The sequence below is a fragment of the Centroberyx gerrardi genome, chromosome 15, assembly GCF_048128805.1.
Source record: "Centroberyx gerrardi isolate f3 chromosome 15, fCenGer3.hap1.cur.20231027, whole genome shotgun sequence".
NCBI classification, from domain to species: domain Eukaryota; kingdom Metazoa; phylum Chordata; class Actinopteri; order Beryciformes; family Berycidae; genus Centroberyx; species Centroberyx gerrardi.
The window spans coordinates 10,260,267-10,279,752 of NC_136011.1; the positions used below are offsets into that span (position 1 = coordinate 10,260,267).

Here is a 19,486-nt window from a genome sequence, read left to right on the forward strand (position 1 = left end):
GCAATTAAGACAAAAAAATGTGTGACTGAAAGGTATTATTATAATCAGGGCATGTTAATCATCAGAGGAATCTTTTGTCACTCCTCATAAGTGTGAGATGATTGTGGACTGACAAAGTGGGTTTTTTTGAAGGCGTCAGATTGCTCCATCCTACTCATCACTGCCTGTTGCCGACGACTCCATATAGTCAACAAAGATGAATAAAATATAGGCATAGGAGAGGCTGGCAGTTTTGCATTGGGAAGCTTTTGTGCCATCAGGAAACAAGTGAACAACCATTTAGACAAAGTATGCTCAAAGTGTCAAAAGGTATGGCATTTGCATATCTTAGCCAAAGTGAGTTCAGATTTGATTATATAGTTAAAAAAAAAAGCCAGAAATCTATTGGGAATGCATTAAAAAACACATCAGGGAAGCATCAAGACCAGTGTTCCCTCTGTCTGCTTCTGTGCATGATAGCTTACGTCTAATGAATTATCTAATAAAGTAATAATATCTTGTCAGTCATCAGTAATTGCTCCACAAATGTAATCTTTATGGGTTCGTTTCAAAGGTTTTGGTGGCAAATTATATTATATGCAGGGACTTTGCCAGTTGACACCCACGGAGAAGCGACCCCACTTGGTGCATAATCTGACACAGCGACCTGTCCTTTGAAGCTGACAATAAATGTCTTACAAAGGGTAATCACATTACGCACCATTTGTCTTGCTTAAGTGAAGTGTTACAACACCTTCCGTAATAGCGTGTTGATCACAGACTGAGGCCGGGCAGCTTTACACTTGTCAACAGCCGAGTCGGACCTCCTGTAAAGGGCCTCCTGTGCGCTACGACGCGCCTATTATGTGCCCAATGCGCTTTAGGGCACTGGCTCCCAAAGTGGGGTCCGGGGACCTCCAGGGGCGCTTGAAGGGGGTTCCAGGGGGTCCCCGGCAAGATGAGGAAACGTTTCATTTCACCATTACTTCACTGCCTGGAAGTTAGCACAATGAGGGGATGTATAAGGAAGAGTATATTCAACATAAATTTCACTGTACCCACTCGGTGCTTGACATGGAGAAGTTTGGGAACCTCGGGAAACCATCTTTGGAAGGCAACCATGCTCCCTATTATTGTAGAGTAATTCTGTGTAATTCTGACTCTAATATGCTGAGAAAGAAATGTGTAGTCAATCGGTGCCTCCCGCCAGAGTGAAGGATCTCCAGCAAAACAGTCATCCTTAAAATTCCTCTAAAATTCTAATTTCTCAAAGAAATGATAGGCCTATAGTGAATGAAACTATTCCTCGTCTTGTTGTTGGTCTCCCTGGAGCCTCCTCAAGGACCCTTGGTGGTACCCGGACCCCAGTTTGGGAACCGCTGGCTCATGGGACGAAAGAGTTAAATAAGGGGAGGGCGTCTTGACAGCAAACCAGCAGAGGGGCGTATAGTATAAAACCACCTCAAGAGCGCACAACAGGAACAGCGTGTGTGCCCCAGTGAGCCGTGGTCTGGTTTGGTATGACTTGGTTCCTCCAGCAGCACTCACCCGAGACGCATGCCAACCTGCGCCTGAATTGCGGTAGGCTCGCAACCTGCAGCATAATGGATGAATACTGCTTTTGAAGTGGACACAACTCCACTAGTCTTAAGAGGGGAGATATTTTGGGGCCATCTTCACGTTTTTGTACTCGAAAGGTAGAGCCTCTGAACTTCGAACCGTCCTTGTACCGTTTTTGGATGGCGCAGAATGTGGACAGATCAAGAGATGTGTGCTACGGATGAAGTGGAAGTGAGGAAAAACTGAATTGTGAGGCTAAGAATGTGGCGGGGACACTTCGGGGCAACTGGGCTGCAAGTTTCCTGAGCTTGGAGATTTGACGAGGGCGCAACAAGAGACCAGAGCGCGCTGGAGCAGTCCTGCAATACCCAATGCATCATTTTAACGGGCAGATCATCACATTAGCTCTTACCATTGTGGGGCATATATCCAACTATATAAACAATCACTATTAAAGAGGATACATCTCAATTTAGGAGAGAAACAAACAAAACCGCTGGATCCCAATTAAACTGTAGCACTTTTCCCCCCCGATCAATTGACTGTTCCCCCATCCTTTTCCCTTCAATTTTGTAATTCTGATTCCCGAAGTGGCTCCGAAGTGGTGTTGCGGCTCCTCGTCCCCGGCGGATCCGGAGATCGGAGTCTCTGCAGCGGGAGGCGGCGGTGCTGGAGCTCCGGCCACACCGCAGGCTCCGAAGAGCGGCCGCGTCAAAAGGATGGTGCGACTGGCGGCGGAGCTCCTGCTGCTGCTGGGACTTCTTCTCCTTACCTTGCACATCACGGTGTTGCGGAGCAGCCCGCTGCCCCAGGGAAATGTAACTCTGAGCCTGGACCAGGACACTTTACTGACAGAGGTGAGTTGGGTGAATTCTCGGGGGGGGGGGGGAATCTCTTGGCATGACTCCATGGTTAGAACAGTGTGCTGCTCTCTGGTGTTTTCTCGGGAGAAATCTGATGCGAAATCTCTTGTGTGCTGATATGAAAGGGGGCTCATTGTAAACAGGCTTAATGGCCACAGATGGGTTTGATAAAACGCTCATATAAGCCTATGGCCCAGGTAATATAAAGCCTCCATTCCCTGAGGGTCCCTGGATTGTTGACATACACGGATGTGGTCTCCCTAGGGTGCCCCCCCCCCCCCCCCCCCCCCGAATGGCAGTCAGCCAGTGGAGGCACAGGAAGATGAGGCAGGGTCAGAGATCAGGTCCCCATCCCCAGACACACCTCCCTATTGTTGGGGGTTAAACGCTAGCTGCAGGCAGTTCTCTGTCATCATGGACTCATCACTGTCATCCCAGGGTCAGAGCTGAGCCCCTGAAGGTGCCCCCCTCCCAAAGTTGTGGCTGCAGGATGGTCTGGCGTCCATCTGACCTTACATCCCACTCTTTCTCTTTTTCATTCCATACTGCGCTCAGGTATGCGAGATCCTCAGAGCACATGAAAAGGATTAAAGTGAAGGTAAACAGGTTGAAGTCATGGAAAGATAAGAAAATGGATCTTTCCATTACCACTTAAGACAGGTTTAATAGTTTAACTGCCCATTTTAACATCAGAGCAAAGCACCCAGAGTCCACCAGAGCCCCAAATCCTGACCTAAGGGTTAAGACAGGTCCGGGATCAACAGGCTTTTTTAGAGAGTGTTAAGCATCCTTCGGCTGCTTTTTGATGTATTTTTAGCGTGCTACTGAAATACCTCGGTCACTCGTTGCCTACTTTGTGCCCTAATGATAAATGGGTATTTATGCCCACTGGACGGATTGGAATGGTGTCCTTCATAAATGGTTTATTAGGGCGTGGGGAAATGAATGGAAAGAATTTTCACTTCAGCAGAGGATGGCCGGTGTAATTTCTCTTATCTCCACTATCGCTGCCATCACTGCAGCCTGACCTGTGTACATGCAACAGCAAGCCTGTGTTCTATTGGATATCGGGCCATGCAAAGCTGGAGGAAATATTCCAGGAATTTATCAAATGTTTGTCACACAGCCAAATGTTGGATAGAACCAGCATGGACCAGGACCAGGAGGGAGTCCTTCCCAAGGAATTGCAGTAAAAAAAAACATACTAAAAGCATGGCACCCCGTTCCCAAAAAGTTACAACCTTTAGATCCCATTGTCGCTGGTCCACGTTTACATTGAGATTCTGGATTAAAGCTGTCAATTTCTCAGAGAGAGTGCCCGACATTTCCACACGTACCCCGCGGTGGGACAGGGGCTGAATGGTTTCGTGCTCATGAATGGGCCGCTCCGACCATGTGCAGATATGCTTCACTGGCCCGCCACTGAAGACGGTGATGTCATCTTTCGCCTGGGCTTGTCACGGCCCAGGGGGTGTATTGTCATCCAAAGGTGTCATATTTAAAATGCCATTCACAGGAACACAAATGACAGGATCCGGCTCTGTGCACCTGTAGTGGGACAGAGAAGAGTCTTTGGTCACAGGCACAATGGTGACCAGAATCATCACTGACTCACAAAGGCTGATTCATTTTGCAGTTTAAGGTTAGTGTGGGTCCCTCTGTAAAGTATGATGTCACCACTGAGATATATAAAAAATAGTATTTGTCAGCTGTTAAAGAACATATACAGCAAAAAACAATGTGACATTTCAGTAAATAATTAATCATGGGACACTTGCCCCTTTACATGTTTTTTTTCCCCAAAAGTGTTTCCCCAAAAAACTGCCTTTTTGCCATATCCAAATGCTGCGGCTCTTCTCTGTGTGTCGGTTTGATCAAGTCAATAAACACACACACACACACACACACACACACACACACACACACACACCATATTCCCAGTATGAGGCATGTGACAGGGGAAGGATAGTTTTCTTTTCCACCTAAGTGTAGCGTTGAAAAGCATCTGGCACAATGTGCGCTGCCTTCATTTCCTGCCAGCCTCCCTGGGGGGAAAGGCCCCCTGAGTTGCTCCCAATTGAAAATGGAGTCATGCCCCTTTAAGCAGCCCTCACAAAGTGAAAAAGGGGGAAGCGGGAAAAGGAGAGGAGATGCCGTGAGGAGGGAGGGAGGGAAGGGGGTGGCTTGTGTTGTGCGAGGTTCATTCATGGCTTTTCAGGGTGGGGGTGACATCCTGGGAGGCCCGCAGAATGAACTGAGGGATGGTGTGTCACTTTTGATCTTCAAATTAAAGCGCGTCCCTCGTTGAGGAAGATCTCAGATGAGCCATACGAGCTCTGAACTCGGCTGCCAGCAAAGGGGAACACCGCTGAATTTTAGTGTTTAAATATGTTCGTCCTGTGAACAGTCTGGTCTGTATTGGTGAATGTGGGATGTTGTCTTCATGAAAAAAAGAGAAAACAGCTTGAATTTCCTGTAAATCCATGTTTAAAAGATATTTCCACTGACAGTGGATTGGAAAAGACAGTTTATGTCGACATTACCGGGAATTGAATTTTATTTCTTTTTCAGGAATTTCTTTTTTGGGGATACACAAATTCCCGTTCCTTTCCGACGACTATTCCCATTTTCTGTATTTTTTCCATTATTTACAATGTTTTTTGTGGTTTTTTGATTTACTAAAATATTGATTGGGGAAAAAAGGAAAAAGTGGGAAAAAAGAATATCCTATTTGGAGAGGCGTTCCCTGTTTAAACCATTTTTCATGCACACACAGACTCATAACATTTGCAGTTTTTGGCATAGCCTTCTATGGGTTCATGAGCACTCAGACACCAATACTGGCTGTTCTGGTTCCTGCAAGTAAACATTGTGCCACTCACACTGCTGAGCTACCAGATTGAAATACAATCTCAGTATAAGAACACAGCCAGTGGGCGAAACACTCAGCGAAACTCACCAGTGAAATCAGTGGAAAAAAGCAGTTTGGTTTCCTTCCCTTTCTGCTGTCTGACACTGCTTTTCAGTCCAAGTGATGGACAATGTTCTCAGCAGTGTGTTATCTCGCAAGTTTCCCCATTTACAATTCAGTTCAAAGCTTTAATCCACTCCATTATATTTAAGACTGACATTTTTTTCTGTGTTTTGCTAAGATTTTGAAGTCCCACAGAAACTCTGTCAAGGGAGACAACATGTGATTTCACTCCGCTGCTTTCCTTTGGTTTCCGCCTGATGCTCGTTTTTCAGACACACATGTGAACTACAGCGGGGCGACAAAGAAACATTTGTGCTTTGTTCTTTGCCGTCCTTTTCAAGACGTGGTTTGGCATCTGTGTCATTATCATTAAAGAGGTTTAGAGAGAAAAAACTGAACGCCAGCAGAGAGTACTCATTCTAATGGCAGCTAATGTCTGGGGTTGACTGTTCAGATGAGAGTGCTGGGAAATGTTTCCTCGACGTGAAATATTGCCTTATGATTAGAGGCTATGGAACAATACTATCTGAAAGTTAAAATAATCAGAAAAGAGGGACTGAGAAGTGCAATGGCATTTTCTTTGGTCTTGAAACACAAAATCCACCTCGTCGCTGGTTTGAATCCCCTGACTGGCTGGTGTGTGAATGTGTGTCTGAATGTGTTTGCTGGATAAATAAAGTTCCCTGAGCACCTTCATGAATTTTATTAGCCTAGACATTATCTGAAATGGCCATGGCTCAGTTTCCCAGCAATTATGAAACTCTCAGTTAGAGCTGCTTGTACATTGTTTCGCTTTTTACGACCGACAGATAACAAGTTTCTCAAGCGAGCGCATAGCAAAGTGAAAGTTTATGGCCACCTCGCCGAATCTGTCCAGGGTGCTGAAAAGACCCAGACCAAACTTTTCTCCAAATAATACCGCATCAGAAAATAGCCTTTCATATCAGAATTTAATTACATATATGCTATGTGAATAATTGAAGAATGAAGCTCACTTGTTGCCATGAGTGTGAGGTGGACAGAGGGGCTTAAGTGAGATTCACAGCTCCCAGCAAAGTCAGCCATCAGATGGCTGTTCATGGCTGTTTTTTAAGGATGAATTCCCTTTTAGGCTGCAGGGAAACATTGGTGTTGCTTTCTTATTTAGGTTTTTGGATCGTAATTGGTTTGATAGCCTAATTATTACCACTGGTTGTATTCAGATTCATCATAATCAGGACAAGATATGATGTTTATATGCACCAAATCAAAAAGTAATCACAGCGCATTGATGTTCATGTACTATAAATGCACACATTGATTATGTTTACAAGCAGGCTGCAAGTCGATGGCCTTCCCATACTGATTGAAACAGTTAAGAGTGTTGCCCTGGGAGTAATCACAATCAGTTTGAAGTTTGGGTTTGAATCAACCAGGCTGGTGTCAGGCCTTCATAATCCACTTGAGGTGTGTAATGTAACATTATATGACACAATAAAAGATTCAGTTGGACAGGATAACGGATTATTCTGGTTGCAGTCATTGTCACTGAGTTTCATAATGCAACAATTAGAGTGTTCTGAAACAGTATTCGTGTTGGCAGCTGCATGGTCACAAGTTGCGGGATGTCTGCATACTTTATTTTAACTTAAGATAAGCAAAGGGTTATATTGTAGGAAATAAACTGAGCAATATTTTCCAAGCCGCATCACTGGACCACGTTCAGTATCAGTTAGTGACTGTGAAATCTGTGGAAGTAAGTGTTTTCTGGCAATGCGCAATCCAAGGCTTTGAATGGCCATTTGTGGTGTCAGTATCATGAAAACAGTGTGGTCTGAGAGCAAGAGAAAGTTGTGTATTCTTCAGTTACACCTTTGTAAACCAACCTAAAATATCATCCCACTGACATCTAGCTCACCTGTCTACTATTTACTTATTTATTTATCTATTTATTTATTTATTCATTTATTTATTGCACAGATTGAAGCTGGTAAGTGTGTGTGATTTGAATGAGATCTGGGTAGGGTTGTCTGCCTGCTCGAGGGAGCTCAATTACAGCCAGTGAGTGACTTCTGAAGGCTGGGAACTTGAAAGGCCGGGTTATCACATGGGCATCTCAAAGCACTTGTGATAGAACCAAAGAGGTTCCTATGATGTCCACATAAAAGCTGGATAGTGGATGCGCAAACTATGCCGGCATGTTGAAATGACCTTCTCCATATCCTGTTTATCTCTCAGCCATAATTGGTCGGTCTCGGTCAGCGCAGAAAATTGTTTGTGGTATTAATTGGAATCTGCATTTTCAGAATGTTTAAATTACCTCTCTTCCTCGAATTTTATGATTTTGTTTATAAACTCTAAAACACGTCTGAAACCTCTTCCTCTTTTTGTTTGGTGGAATCATGCAAAATGTTGAGTTATCTACTGTTTTTCTCAAAATTATGGGCAATTATGTGATAGCTATAATTACGGCAATAGTTCACGTAAAGAAGAAATGTATGCTGAAAGTTTTTGAAAATCTTGACATATTGGACTCAGTGTAGTCTGGTTCTGGTACTGAATTGGCTTCACAAAACTGATGCTAAATGGATATGGAAGTGCTTCTGTGCAGCCGCTGCGCTCTCTGCGGTTGCATCCAAGCTACATGTACATTTATAATCCTTCCACTCGTGCTGTGCAGCTCCATTTACAGGCCCTATATTGTCCCAGAGTGCACCTTGGCTGGACACAAACAGCTCCGCTGGGGGCTTTTATGCCCACCACAATGTGGCTGAGCTGACACTTTGTCTGTGACTGGCCACCGCAACCGTACAGCACTGCTGCCATATTCTCAGGCCTCAGCCTGGCCACAAAAACACTAGGGAGGAAGAAACGGGAGATGAAAAAAGAAAACAAGGAACATGATTGATGGTTCTCTTTGATCTTATTTTCTGCCACCCCAGAATGGATGATTGCCGACTACTTATGGCTGTCTGTCCAATTGAGGAGTAATTGCTCCTTCTGTGCATACGTGACAGGGGACGTATGCCTCAACTGTCCTTTTGGGACGGATTTACAACCCCCTGTCAGACGGCGGACTGTTTTTCTGTCTACAAGAAGGCAATTATTTTGCAATGTTTGCTTAGGTTTCTGTGTATAGCCCCAGTGCTGGACGTAAACGAAACCATCGGCCTCACATGGCTCTTTTCTCCCAACCGGCACCAGAACCATAACATGCTATATATGTCCACATCATAATACTATGGTAAAGGAGTAGTATTTTCTGTCAGTTAAAAATGGAAAAAAAACAACATACAGTCCAACTGTGACATGGGCTTTGAATATAGACTGTAGCTGGTTTATATTCTGGTGGAGGCAGACAGGAGTTAGGACTTGGTCTGTTGTTTTGTCCCACTGTTTACGCTGACCTAGGTGTTGCAGCGGCTCCCTCTTGCTGGGTCCCAGCCAGTTGAGAGTCCGCTGTCTACAGGATTTACGGAAGAGGTCATGGCCACATGAACCCCTTGTCAGCATGAGAGATCAATCTAATGTTGTTGTTGCTGAGTGTGTAGACTCTGTAGATGCCAAAGGAGATACTGCGCTTCATTCATCACATTTATACTTGCTTGGGTTTATGTTAATGACTTATAAAGTAAACTGACCTTTATTCAATTGTTCCTTCTATTTGTAATCCTTCCACAAATTACAAAATGCATTTTTGTACATAAAAATAGTATAGACAATATTTTAAAAAATAGATCGATTTTATAGTGTAAAATCACAATCTAGCATTCTATTAATATTGTGTCCCCTTTTCTGTCCTCAGCAGAACAATATAAATGCAAAAAGCAGCTCATCTTCCCAGCTGGCTCCTGAAGACCGGAGGTCGGGTCCAGAGCATCGGCTGGCCCACCGGCCCGCCACCCTCCCCTGGGCACAAGGCACCGGCAGCAGCCTGCAGAGGGATGGCCCGGGAGCTTTCCTCCTAGACCTGCACAATTTCCCGGACCTCTCCAAAGCCGATATCAATGGCCAGAATCCCAACATCCAGGTAACCATGTGTGTCTGCGCGCGTGCACGTGTGCTTTCATGCTTTCACTCACTTGTAAGACATGGCTACCCAAGCACATAGGGCAGGAAGAGCAAACAGGAAGAGGGAGAATAGTTTGGTGCACATCGCTACCCCCTTTTTCCTCCCGCTTCCTCCTTCCTTCTCTCTCTCCGTCCCCCTTCACACTTGCTGGCTCGGAGTGAAGCTTAAGATAGACACTGAGGTCAAATCTCACGTCCATCATAATGACAGCTGAAAGGCAGACGCTAACCAGCAATGCCTCACTAGTAACCCATGTGCAGGAAGACTGACTGCAGCTTATGTAAATGTGTGGCAGTCCCTTGCCCATAAGTCCCTCAGTGTGCAGATGGCTGAGTAACCACTGCCATGTTTAAATCATTCTCCTGTCTAATCCAGCAAGGGGGTCTTTCCATCTCTGAGAGCATCGCTGCTAAATCCGAGCACGAACAAAGTGTATTAACATCTCAAGATGTGGGAAGAGAGCGGGCCGAGCAATTGAGCAAGGGAGTGAGGGTGTGGGAGAAGAGGGGGGGGGGGGGGGGGTTGGGGTGGTGCGTCTTTGATCCTGGGATTCATCTGGCTTTCATGGTCTGGAGGAGGCTGAGTAGCCCTTTGAACTTTGTGTTTAGGTGGAGAGAGCCAGGGAGGTGGTGGGAGGGTGGCTGTGGAGCAGGGGTGGAGGTCCCCCCTCATCTGCGAGGCACATGTGTTAGGACAGAAGGAGGGTGAGGGGGGGGTGGGGTGGGGGGCTGGAGTGCCTATTGGGAGTAGGGGGTATCAGAAAGTGTCACCGCTCTGCTCTGCCCCCATACAGCCTGACTAGCCTCAGACCGATTCTCCCCAAAAGTATATAAGTATCTCATATCCGCTGATGACTGTGCATTAAATTATGAAATGCACCTCCAGTTATGTACGGTGTATTGACTTGAAATGCGCTGCTGTTCATCTCTAATCCAGGTGACCATTGAAGTGGTGGATGGACTGGAGGGCCCAGAGGCAGAGAAGGGCCTCCATAAGGAGAACAAACCCAGCTGGGCTTCTCCCAACTGGAGAAACTGGTGGCCTCACTCTTCCTCCGCCTCATCGTCCTCCTCCTCCTCCTCCTCCTCCTCCTCCTCAGCCTCCACCCCTCATCGAACGGAGGAGCAGGACCACTCCTACGGCAGCAACGCCGAGGACAGCAACTTCCTCAGGCCGCTGGGAGACTGGGACAGGAGAGGAGGCACCGGGGGAGGAAGCAAAGCTCAGACTGAATATGGTGAGAGGGGTGTTGTGAATGCCTGCGTCTGCGTGCAGGCCTGTGTGTGTGTTTGCATGCTTTTTTCGTATACAGGAAATGAGTGTACATTAGAAGAAGAATATTTAGCCGGATCCATAGGCTCCTATTTGAACACTGGTCTGCAGCATTTCCACAGATGGCCATAGTCTTATGTGGAATCTGTAATTTGCAGATTTGCTGATTTAAGCTGTCACCATAATAAGTGCAGTCGTCCCAGGCCAGCCTCTGGGAGCCCCTGATTGAAGCCTTTAACACTCTTTTATGAGATGGATTCCTCTGCGGCGTGGAGCTGGCTACGTGACACAGTTTAAACGCCTCGCAACATCAAAGTTGGACGGCAGGAACGGGGCCAGGAGCACTGTTAGGCTGCCACACCATTCTCACAACACTCTCCAAAAGTAACCCTGCAGATAAATCTGCTGCGGAGGAATTTACACTCACTGTCATACGGTATCCATCCTCGCCATGTTGCAGCATGCCCAAACCAACATGGTCGAACAAGAATGTGTGCGCTGAGGAAAATGTCATTTTATCCACTTGCACTTGCGCTACGGCGGTTAGGAACGAGATTTCATAAACTGTTTTTTTTTGTCAAACCATAGACCATGTTTAATGTTTTTGGCTTATCACTGCGGTCAGCTCTCAGTCGTCCTTGTTTCATACCACACCAGTGGACAAGAACATATTTTATCCTCATTACTCTGCTGGTTTTAAATCTTATAATAATCATAATTGTGGATTGGCAGTGTGGGCCGTCAGTCATAGGCCACTGATATTGCATTTAGTCATCTTGTCTGTGGGCTAAATGCTGCTTGTTAGCAAGTTGTTCTCTGTATTCTACCTTCTGTATGAGCTGCCACCAGTTCTTTGGCCATAATGTGTAATGGGGGGTGGGGGGGTGGAGCTAGATGGCTATCTGGTCTGTATTCATACAAAATGCTCATAATGAGGGGCAGATGGCAGTGGGGGGTTATATGGAGGGTTTTGACCCGGGCCAGAAATACTTCCATCCCAACATGCCCACATTAATTCTCCTCATTGATGGAGTAAATTGCTTTCAAGATGTGTGTGTGTGTGTGTGTGAGGTGGGTGTTCTGGGATGAATTGGTCATACAGCCCACTGTAACTGTTTCCATGTATCCCCATTACAGTGATCTGCTGAATGATAATTGGAGTTAAAGAGGATTTCTTGCCATTTCACTTCCCATTTCCAAACCAATGAATCACAGACAGAGCCACTGCGCTGTGTGCAGTGCCAGGGTGCTAAGGAGACTGCAGCAGGTATCTTCTACTGCAGTGGAGAACATTTCTATTTGTAAACTGCCTTCTGGATGTCACCCAGCTTTGTTGGAATCTGCAGAATGCTTTCCGGATATTTTGCTGACTGACAACACACATACACACACACACACACACACACACACAGATACTGTACGCTGACACAAAGTTATAGAACCAATAAGTCCAGGGCAAAGGGTATGCGTGCATGTGTGTGTGTATGTGTGTGTGTGTGTGTAGGCTTGCCTGGTATCTGGTTTGAGGGTCAAAGTCAAAGAGAACTTTGAGGCTGCCCCCCCTCCTTTCCCCTTTCATGTCCTCCCCCCACTTATTATTAGTGAGGCATGCTAACAGGCCTGGGTAAGTACAGCATGTGGCCTGCATCAAAGCTGAGTATCTCTCTCTCTCTCTCTCTCTCTCTCTCTCTCTCTCTCAGACTATATTGACGGAGAGGGGGACTGGAGTAACTGGTCAGCGTGCAGCGTCACCTGTGGGAACGGCAACCAGAAGAGAACCAGGTCCTGTGGTTATGCCTGTACGGCCACCGAGTCGCGTACCTGTGATATGCCCAACTGCCCAGGTAAAGAGGATATATCTTTATTCTGGATTACCTTTATCGTATAAAGATGGATGTACATACAAAAGTACTAATTCTATAGTAAAGACAGTGGTCAAGGATATTAGAAGATGGGGTTCCAAGTGTGTGGATTGAATAGTCTTTTGATGGCATTCATCCTGTGATACACCATTCACTGTGCATTCATCTATCCAAAGGAATTGAAGACGCCTTCAAGACGGCAGCTACTGAAGTGAGCCTGCTGGCTGGAACAGATGAGTTCAATGCCACAGAGCTCTTTGGTGTCGGTAAGATTCTCTCTGCTCTCGTCTTACTGCAGACTATCCCTCAGTCAGATGTTCTTACACTGTCAAAGACAGCTCATCCATCTGGCAGCAGTGCACAGCGCAGTGTTCCTGAGCACACTTAGCATTCCTCATGCTTTGGCTGTGCCCCATTACTGAGCAGAGATGGAAATGTGCAGCAGGGCAGGAAGAGCGCAGTAGGCTGCCGCTCTCTCTTTCCTTGTGTCTGTCTGTTCCCAATCAACTCAGAGCTCAGCCATGAAAAAACACACCTTCAGTCACACATTACACCTTCTTACAATCCTGTTTTCATCTTCTAACATGAGACGGAGGGCGTGTCGGGAGGGAGATGCAGCGTTTAACTCTGACCTAATGTCTTCCAGACACGGACAGCTGCGAGCGATGGATGAACTGCAAGAGCGACTTCTTGAAGAAGTACATGACCAAGGTGACCAACGACCTTCCCAGCTGCCCCTGCTCCTACCCCACCGAGGTGGCGTACAGCACGGCCGACGTGCACGACGCTGCCACGCGCCGGGACTTCCGCTGGAAGGACGCCAGCGGGCCGAAAGAGAAGCTGGAGATCTACAAGCCCACGGCGCGCTACTGCATCCGCTCCATGCTGACGCTGGAGTCCACCACGCTGGCCGCTCAGCACTGCTGCTACGACGACAACATGAAGCTCATCACGCGCGGCAAGGGAGCCGGCACGCCCAACCTCATCAGCACCGAGTTCTCGGCCGACCTGCACTATAAGGTGGACATCTTGCCCTGGATCATCTGCAAGGGAGACTGGAGCCGCTACAACCAGGCCAGGCCGCCAAACAACGGGCAGAAGTGTCCCGACAATCCCCAGGATGAGGACTACTACAAACAGTTTGAAGAAGCCAGGGAGTTCTAGCCCTCTCTAGAGTGAAGGGAAAAAAAACACTGCTTAAACTTTCATCTAAACCTCGCAAATGGTGCTGAAACCATCTCTCTTTTATTCAGTTTTCGGTCAAATAACAGACGAACTTTTAGGCCCTGCGGAACAGGACTGAATGTTCTTTTGAGCCAACATGAAGAGGAACGGAAATCCAGCAGAGCCAGATCTCTCACCCGGACACAAGGAACTTATCTTGTCTTCATCAAAACCAGAGACAAAGTGTTGTTTCGTTTTTTTGTTTTTTTTTATTTCTATAAAATATGCCTCGGAAAAAATATGTAACATAAATGATGATTTTGCCAGTAATTATGTTGCCAATTATAATTCTTTCAGTGTTGGTCACTAAAGGGAGAACTCAGTTTATATTCACAAAAGGGAAAATTACTGTTGTAGGACTGTCCGTTTAGGTTGTCTCTGTTTGTCTCCATAGATTGTTTATGTTTGAATTTGAGAGGCCAGTGATAATAGGCAGAATAATAAGATCCTCCAGGAATGCATGGGATGGGATGGGATGGGATGGGATGGGATGGGATGGGATGGGGGGAGGGGGGGGGGGCATCCATCCATAGCCTGCAGAGGACTGGGGACAAATCCTATCCCATTTTCCCCCTGTTTTGTCGATGGTAATATCCAGGTTCTCATGTATGCTTGTAAGTACGTTCATTTAGCATGCACATTTTTATTTTTTACAAATAATTTACAACCGCGTTCTTTGTGTCTCTGACGCAGACCGACCTCTTCATTGTACAAAGCCTGCATTATTTTTGTAAAGTATTTATTAAGTTGTAGCTGTGTCTGAGTTGGGTGTCCATGATTGTGGTTTCTGATTCACGTACTGTACGGCTGAATGCTAACTTGAGATACCTGCCTAGCTCAAACTTTGCCATCGATGTGTGGATCCCTATCTCAAGTTAGGATTAAACCCTCCATAGATTATAAAGAATGTGTGAATACAGTTGTACGGAAAGAGTTTTGAGATATAAATCTTTAAATAAAAAAAAAAAAATCCACTCAATGTGTCACTGGAAAACATCCTTTGCTTTGATTTACCGACTTCCCTCTTGATTACCTTACTTTATATTATCATCATGGCAATTATCTCTCCTAGGTGGATATTAACAAGCTTAGTGGAACATCGCCAGTGAATTGGCCCAGTTGAGTTGGATCAGCTGCTATTAGATTTCCCCCCCTGCTGTCAGAGAAAATTCATCTGGGGGAAAAAAACAATCCTACCAATTAAACTCCTCCAACAGCTTAAGCCAGTGCACAAGACTTCCATTAGTTCCATCCAGTGTGGCTCTCAGGCCCGGCCTTTTGATGGGATTGTGATATTTCTTCAGAGGGCGAGGAGGCTAAGGTTCCCTTGAATGCGACTCAAATTCTTTGTCTTTGGCATGTATCCTCACATTCCTGAGTAATTTCTCAGTGCACACACACACACACACACACACACACACACACACGCACACACACTGAATGCTGCCTTTCCATAGCAGGGACCTCTGACCATTCCCTCTCCGCTGAGTGCTGCAGTCATTGTCGCACAGAGAAAGCCATTCATGGTGCCCTCATTCCTGCAGTCTTGTGTACGGCTCAGCTGGCCGGGTGCTGGGCTCGTCTTTATAATGCAGCAGGCCCCAGCACGTTCCACACCCCTCAGGCGCTCCTCGCAATCTCCTAGCCGCTTCACTATACATACAAAAATTCCTCTGCACGCGTCCTTCACTGTATCACAACCCATTTATCCTCAACACGGCCTCCATCAACGGCTCACTCTCAAATACCTGCTGTAAATCACTTAGCACTCCAAACAGAAAGCACATATTCTTTTTTTTAAAGCTCTGTTTCTTAAATGGTACTTCAGATATACTTTTCCTGCGCATTGTCAGGAGACAAGTGTGTAAAAGATCTCTTTTTAAGCTGCTGTCTTATGTCATGGTTTTCTCAGTCCCCCCCCCCCCCCATTAAAAGCATGGTTCGAGGCTAAGATTACAGTAACCAGCATGGATGGTTATCTCAGCAGACGGTCTGCTGAACAGGCCGTGGAGATCAAAGCGAGGTGTTCATCTTTATTTTGAAACATTAGGGCCAAGCTCAAATTGGTGACATACCTCCTCCTCCTCCGCCTCCTCCTCCTGCCAGTGTCTCCTCTCCAGACAGGCTCCACGTGTCTCGAGAGCAGGCAATTACACGTACACCCTCCTCAGCTTTCATCCCTCAAACACTTATCACCACCGCCGCCTCCACAGCAGGCATGACACGCATGTTCTGTGGTTTTGTATAAAACAATCCAGTGGGCTGCAGAAATTTGGAGAATGAGAGAATTCGGAGCACGTTATGTTAAGAGCGAGGTGGGAATGTGCCTGGGATGAATATTTCAGAGGCTGAGTTACAACTTGGCTGACATTAAAGTCACAATGAGACCGCATTTTGCTTCCTTAATGTGATGTATTTCCTGGATATTGGGTCGGGACAGAGAAGAGTGGGGCGGGATTGTTCAAAAATCTATGATGGTTTCATTGGTTGGGATTTTGAGGTCGCCTCCTGGTACACAATGAAGTCTCCACTAAAGTTTTTCCATTTTCCCGGAAATTAAAGTAATGAGATTTTGATATAAAAATACAACAAAATCCATTTTTGGTCAGTTTTTTGGGCGTATGGTATGATAGCTCGAATGACTATCAGTGTGACTTTAATGATGTGCAAATGTCGAGTGCAGCATATAGAGTACAGTAACAGCACAGTGAGCTCGTCAGGCTGGCTGTGGGGCCTCACTTTGGTGTTACTATTTCCAGGACTCTCCTCTGGTATGTTTCAAAGGATGCAAAGCACCATATTAGTGGTATATTGTCAAGGATCCGAAAGGGGTCATTAAGCATCACCAAGATATGATTGTTGGTATTTTGCCTCTATTTTTGTTATGAGAAGGAAATTATGTCCAACATACTCACACTCTTTTAGACCCAGCCTGACAGGGCGGGCGCTGGGATTTCTCAGTAGATCGGACTGGAGCTGAAGTGTGGGAATAAGAGAAGAGTTAAAGGAGAGAGAGAGGGAGGAAAACAGTGGAAAGTTGGATGGGTTAATACTGTAATAAATGGAGAGAGAGCTCAACTGTCCTCCAATTTCCCCATTCTTAAATCAATACTTTCCATTGGGAGGAGTTCAGGTAGTATAAGTGTAGTGCTGCGGGACACTATAGGGGTTCTAGTAGGTCTACACCCACAGGGCAACAGACAGGGTGCAGGGTGGCAGTCAGGCATCTCTTTGTCTTGTGGCGTGGTGCAGATGTGGCAGAGCCATTTTTAGCCTCTCTCCCTCACTCTTTTCTCTCGCTCGCTCCCTCGCTCTGCCACTTTATGGGTGGTGTAGCACATTGCAGGAAGTGTCTGGGCCACAATACCGCAGGGCCCCCGCTCGCTGCATGGCAAACCTAATTAAAAGGTTGTCTCGCGTCTTCTAATCTGGAATAGCTGACCCGGGCCAGGAGGTCGGCTTCTTATCTCTTCGCCGCCACGCCCACCCCCCCGCTGTCCTCTCTGCATCACAGGGGCGGGGCCGCTGGCACGCTGCCTGCCCGGGGCTCGCATCTTTGGCGCAGAGATTCAGGGGAGGAGTGGGTTAGGGGGTTTGGGGGGGGGGGGGCAAACATGTGCCCGTGTGTGCAGCTGAACAAACAGGTCAAGTAGCTGTGGAGCTCCTGAAAGGACACGGCGCCTTACTTAACCCCTGCTGCTACGACAGCCGTGAGATGCTGCGCAGCTCTCCAGCCGCACCATCTATGGAAGAGCAAACCACAAAGCGCACAACCAAAGCATAATGCTATGAACGCACTGTACATACTTGTCACCATAATCCTGAAATGGACGGGACGAATATCCATCATTTTGTGCAATGGGTGGAGCAGTGCAGCAGTTACACCTGCTCTTTGCCGTTGTACTTGTCTTCTATACCAGTGGTTCTCAACGTGGGGTCCGGGGACCACCAGGGGTCCTTGAGGGGGTTCTAGGGGGTCCCCAGCAAATTGATGAATTGTTAAACTTCACCATTATATCATTTACAAGAAGTTAACACAGTTGCAGGATGTAGAAGAATGACTATCATAAGTTTCACTGTTATCTTTGCCTACAACACAGAGAGTCATAGAATTCTGGACAAAATCATATCTAACAATAAAAATATTCTCAGATTTGGGTCCGAGAGACAAATGGGGGTCCATGGCCCTAATGTGTACTAACTTAGGGGTCCTTGATATGAAAAAGGTTAAGAATCACTGTTCTATACCATTTCAGACAAAAGCTAATATAACATGTACCCACTCATAAAATCATACACACACAGCTGTTGGACGAATGAGGATGACAGAGGGAAAAAGTCCTGCTTTGCCCCCTAATAAAAGAGTTATGATATTCAGCCATGCCTTTCATTGAGCTGAACTTATGAGTAATGTACAACCGCACGTTTTATATGCTCCGCTAGCGTCCCGTGCTCATACTAGTGAGGAGGAATCAGTTTCACTCCAATGAAAATGGGCTTAAAATTCCTTTTAAAGGGCCACACTTTGTTTTAGCTCCATCGGATCATTGCACAGAAAAACAATTTTGCTTTCTGAGTCAATATGAACACACACCAGATCATCAAATTCATTCATTCCAGAGGAAAACAGGCCGCAGGCAAAGTGTTTTTGAAATTCTGCACCATGCCCTGAGGGGCCAGAGTGCACGAGCCGCCACGATGGCAAACACTGCTGCTGTTTGAAATGCTCAAGTCGGAGGCTCGCTGCTCTAATGCTGAACACGATGGAGAGGATCCTGATGTGCGGGGAGGTTGCTCTGGTGCCCCGGGGTTATTTCCAGCTTGGTCTACTGGCGCTGTTTGTTTTTGACCGAGTGTATGTGTGTCATGATGTTAAGATAGTGGCACAGTGGGGCAGTAACAGTGGGGGGGGGGGGTGGTGGCCCTGAGGTGGAGGGAGGGGAGAGGGGAGAGGAGGGGGTAGGGGGGGGCAGTGTGAGCGTGGAAGCTGCATGGCCGTGATTCACTCTGACAGCACCGCTTGGCATGTGAGGACAGCAGGCCAGGCAGGCCAGGCTGCTGCCTTTGATCTTTATTTGCTCCACCGTCTGTTTTGCATTTAAGAGTCTTGCTGAGCGAGAGGCATTGGATACACCTTGAATGGCTCGGGACCCCGTCCACTTTTTAAAGACCCGGGATCCTTTTTCAAAGCCAAGGGGATCCGGGAGACAGAGGGATGATGTTTGAAGGAGGGCTACTGTGCTGAATAGGGCCGAGGGTCTCCCAGCAACACAGATTAGCTCTGATGAAAAGAAGGTGCTCTGTAATAACACGTAATCAAGCTAATGGAGAATGGTGTGAGGGCGAGGGGCAAGGTAGCACATGTGTCCTTTCAGACGGACCCTCAAGATCAAACCGGGGTCAGGAGGCTCTGGAACAAAAACAAATACGCACAGCGCCTCCCCGGCCAACCTTCTGCCGGCCCTCCTGACCTGTCAGCCGCAGTTTGCACATTAGTGATGTCAAAAGATTGTGACATCTTCCACCTGAAAGCCAAACTGGCCCGGGATATCATGGGTGTAGTGTACAGTCCCGCAGCCAAGCATGGCGCTCTGACAGGGAGGCATCTCTTCCCTAGAACCGTGAATATATTTATCTTCTTGAACATCTCTATTGCACATTCCTCCCAGACACTACGGTGGCCGTGATCCAGAGCCAGCAG

The 19,486-nt window shown here is 46.7% G+C and overlaps 1 protein-coding gene across 2 annotated transcripts; it reads left to right on the top strand.

The window, feature by feature from the left end:
- Window positions 1–1,478: 1,478 nt before the first annotated feature.
- On the top strand, window positions 1,479–14,253 carry ism1 (isthmin 1). 2 transcript variants are annotated; one of them, XM_071898002.2, is made up of 6 exons: window positions 1,479–2,396; window positions 9,161–9,385; window positions 10,364–10,664; window positions 12,400–12,543; window positions 12,738–12,827; window positions 13,208–14,253. In XM_071898002.2, the coding sequence occupies exons 1-6, from the start codon at window positions 2,259–2,261 to the stop codon at window positions 13,723–13,725; spliced, it is 1,416 nt and encodes a 471-aa protein (XP_071754103.2). In that variant the 5' UTR covers window positions 1,479–2,258; the 3' UTR covers window positions 13,726–14,253. The 2 variants fall into 2 exon arrangements, with proteins under 2 accessions (XP_071754103.2, XP_071754104.2); XM_071898003.2 differs by having other exon boundaries at window positions 9,164–9,385.
- The last annotated feature ends 5,233 nt before the right edge of the window (window positions 14,254–19,486 follow it).